Here is a 3,836-nt window from a genome sequence, read left to right on the forward strand (position 1 = left end):
CCCAAAGGTGAATAGTTAGCTGTGTGACAGGCTTCCAGACAAACTATCGTCTGTTCCAGTGGGCCTTCACTTGGACACCCACATAGGACCAGGGATGTGCCCAGCAGGGTGGTCAGCAAACAGTCAGAGCTGCCCAGGGGATGGCAGGCAGGAGACTTAAGGTAGCTCAGAGTCAGGCAACCCCTCACCTGTCAGAGGGATCTTCTCACCTATTCCACTCTGCCCAGTGGCTAGCCCATCTCTTATCCTCCTTGCAAGAGGAGGAGATAACCTCTGAGTAATTTTTTTTTTCCAAGTTTCACTGATCTCCAGTACTAGAAAGTGATGAATAAGTCTGTGGTTTGCTATGGAGGTTCCATGTCAGATAAAAATTCTTCCGATCCGCTGCTCTCATCGGGGTGTAGGCACAGTCTCGGGGCATAAAAGACAGGACACTGTGTCGGATGCTTCAGAACGCCACAAAGGACCAGGACGAGACAGACTACACCCTGCCAGCCTGAACATGAGCAGCTTCCCCATCCTGCACCTTCTCTTGCTCCTGCTTGGATGCCAAGTCCCACAGGCACAGGGGAGGCCTTTTTCGACAGACCTGCCTAAGCAATACTTCACAATGATCAATGAAATTATGGAGATGTTAAACAAGTCACCCTCGCCTTCAGAAGTAAGTAACTGGGATAGGTTGGCAGAGGGTAGGGAGGGGCTGACAGAGGCCTCACGGCTCTCTCTCCCTCTGCCCCCACAGGAACCCTTGGACTCAAATGAGAAAGAGACCTTGCTGGTAAGCACTCAGCCCACACTTGGGCACCTGGATCCCAATCCACTTCCCACTTGGGTGGCTTAGGGCAGGTCACCCTACCTTGCCTAGCCTCAGTGTTTCAATCTGCAAACGGGGTTAACAGTGTGTATCTCAGTGGGGTTGCTATGAGAATTATGTGGCACCAGTGAATAGAGTCACTGGACCAGTGTCAGGTGCTAACAAGCATTCAAAACATTTTCCCAGCTGGGTCTATAATGAGGAAAATTTTTTTTTTAAATTACAAATGAAAAGGCAGCTCTAGGTGAACAACTTAAAGGTCTTAACTCCTCATTTTTTAGTAGGGGCAACCTACAATTTCCCCCAAGAACTTTCCTGCCTTCCTTTTCCTTAAGACACTGAATTCTGTTTCTCACACTGACTAGCCCTGGGCATTACCATTTACACTTACTTTTCCTAGTTTCAGTTGGCTTCCATGGTTATCTCACCTTTGTTTGCATGGCATTCCTTAGGTCCAACAAGAGGCTGAATCTCTCCTGAGTTTATTGGCCATGTGTATCCCCCATTTGTAGGCATGCACAGTTCACAGGCTGCACCCACATCCTGCTGGGGTTGGCCTCTCTGTGATTTTCTTCCAGATTTCTAGGAGCCCTTCATTCAGTCAAGGCATTAATCCTGTTATCTGGTCTCTTAGCTGCAAATACTCCCCTGGCCAGCCCTCTACCTTTTGTAGATCTTCTTTTGGACAATGCTTTTTCCCCCCAAGGGCAGAAAGATCCACCCAGGCCCTTGTAGCTTACCTGGAGCCAGGGGTTTGGGGTCAAGGGAAATAGGCCTTGTTTGGGGTATACACTCACCTATAGGCCTGTGCCATTAGGGGTATCTCAGGGACCCACCTGGGGCAGGAGGGGGACTAGCAGAGGACTGTCCAAGGGTGTCACTGAAAGCAGACTTGAAAAACTGGGGATGACTTCAGCCATGTTAGAAGGCTGAACCCTGACCTTTTCCCACGTGTTTTCTTGGTTTCCTTAGGAAGATACCCTTCTGAGGCCAAACCTGGATGTATTCTTGAATGCTTCCAGCAAATTCCACAAAAATGGATTGCTAATCTGGAATAATCTTAAGGTGGGTAAAGCTGTTGAGGGTTTTGAGGATCCCTGTGTTACCCTGATCAGCCTCTGGGGAGGCTGCTCTTTTTCCAGGTGAGTCTCTGACTACCTGCTTTGGTTTCTTCCCACAGGAATTCCTGCCACTCCTGCCCACTCCCACACCCAGGGTAAGCTGATCCCCAAGATGCCCCAAGATGCACGTGGTACGCTCAGCCATGACCTGACTCCTAGCCTGTCATCTACCTTCCACCCTAATATCACCTTCCTTGTTTCTTCACAGGGAGAACCAATCTCTATCATGGAGAATAATTGGGGTGATTTCCAAAGGAAATTGAAAAAATATCTGGAAGCCCTTGATAACTTTCTGAATTTCAAGAACAAACCCTGAGTCCTAGAATTCTCAGTCTGAGGCCTTCTCATCATGGGGCCTTGGATGTCAGATACAGCAGAACACCTGAAGACTCTGGGATGTCTCTCATCTCTCCAGTCCAGGACTGGAGGGATTTCATTTTCTCCTGTGGAGTCAGATGAATTGTCCATTATCTAATTACTGAAACATGCTGCCTCCATTTGGCCTTTCATGACTATATTCTCATTTTTATCCTATTTATTTATTTATGTATGTTTTTATTTATTACCATATGCAATGGGAAGTATATTTATTTTAGCAAAAGAGTCTATGTCCTGTTCCTTCTAAACAAGACTCAAGAGGGGGACATGGGGCTTGTTCATTTGTACCTCAGGTTTTAAATTGATTTCTACATCTGAGAAAATAAACCACACTCTCTGAACAACTGCTTTGTTGCCAGTGTATTGATTTGACTTAAGTCTTAGTAAACCTGTTGCCTGATGATTGAGCAGTCATCTACCCTCCACCCCAGAACTTCTCCCTGCCACCGGATGAGCCCTGGAACCCACACCCTGGCAATCTGTGGTCTACTGGGGAGCCAGACTGAGTTTTAGAAAATGCAAATCTGACCAGGTTGGTCTGATACTTAATTTCCCAGTCCTCAGGGGATTCTGGACCTTGTCTTTATCCTTAGGATAGCAAAAGAGACCTGCCTCCACCTGTTGCTTCTATTTCCTTATGCCCACAACTACCGATCTCCTTGATGTGCCAGCCAACAGAAGCACTGTGGCTTCCTGGATAAACCACATACCTTTCTTCCTGCCTCTAAACTTTTAACCACACTGACACCTCAGCCTCAAATGCCCTGATCCTGACTCCGCATGGTGAGTTCCTCCTTCAGAAACCAATTCAAATGCTGCCTACCTCTCTTGTCCAGATTATTCCAGGACAGAGCTCTTGTCTGAAAGAGGTAGGTAGATAGGGACCCACTGGAAGGACAGCCATGTAGCCCAGTGCAGCACAGACTGATGTAGATGCTGGGGGCTAGGAGATCACAGACTGTGGTTTCAGTGTGCACCTGACCCTTGAGGTCCAACTGACCCTTTAGCCCTGAGTGCCTTGCTCTCTGGTTCCCCAGCATCCCTCTGGGTGTATCTTCTCCAGTCTGGGGCTGTGGGGGAGAAAGGGGAGAGGAAGACTTCCTCTGTCACCATGCTAAGGAGCAATGTCACCACCCCTCTGATTTCTCACAATCCTCATAAAGGCTTTGGAGGCTGACACCAGATGCTGCGGTCCCGAACCTCTTCTCCTGTTTGCTACCTTGATCCACCTCTCCCCTTATGTGATGGATAAGGAATAGCCCAGCTGCTTGAATGGGACAGCAGGAGGTAAAAGAGTGATCTGCTACTACCTCAGAAATATATTCCTCCACTTTTTTCCTCCCTATACAATTTTCCGTTCCCACAAAAATAATTTTTTTCTTACTCATCCCCCCTCTCTCCAGCCTGGACCATGCACAGCACTGTGCGTGCCCAGGGAAGATTCTGTGTTGAACTTGGCCCTGGGAGGAACAAGAGAAGCTCCTGCAGTTTCTGGTAGAACCACTAGGGGGAAGCAGGCCACC

The 3,836-nt window shown here is 48.1% G+C and overlaps 1 protein-coding gene across 1 annotated transcript; it reads left to right on the forward strand.

Moving 5' to 3' along the window:
* Positions 1 to 451: 451 nt before the first annotated feature.
* On the forward strand, positions 452 to 2,640 carry IL3 (interleukin 3). The gene is given in 5 exon segments (NM_001013835.1): positions 452 to 661; positions 743 to 778; positions 1,787 to 1,879; positions 1,995 to 2,030; positions 2,144 to 2,640. Coding segments are annotated over 5 exon segments (432 nt in total). The 5' UTR covers positions 452 to 502; the 3' UTR covers positions 2,252 to 2,640.
* Positions 2,641 to 3,836: the final 1,196 nt, after the last annotated feature.

This window comes from Canis lupus, chromosome 11 (assembly GCF_011100685.1).
Source record: "Canis lupus familiaris isolate Mischka breed German Shepherd chromosome 11, alternate assembly UU_Cfam_GSD_1.0, whole genome shotgun sequence".
NCBI classification, from domain to species: Eukaryota; Metazoa; Chordata; class Mammalia; order Carnivora; family Canidae; genus Canis; species Canis lupus.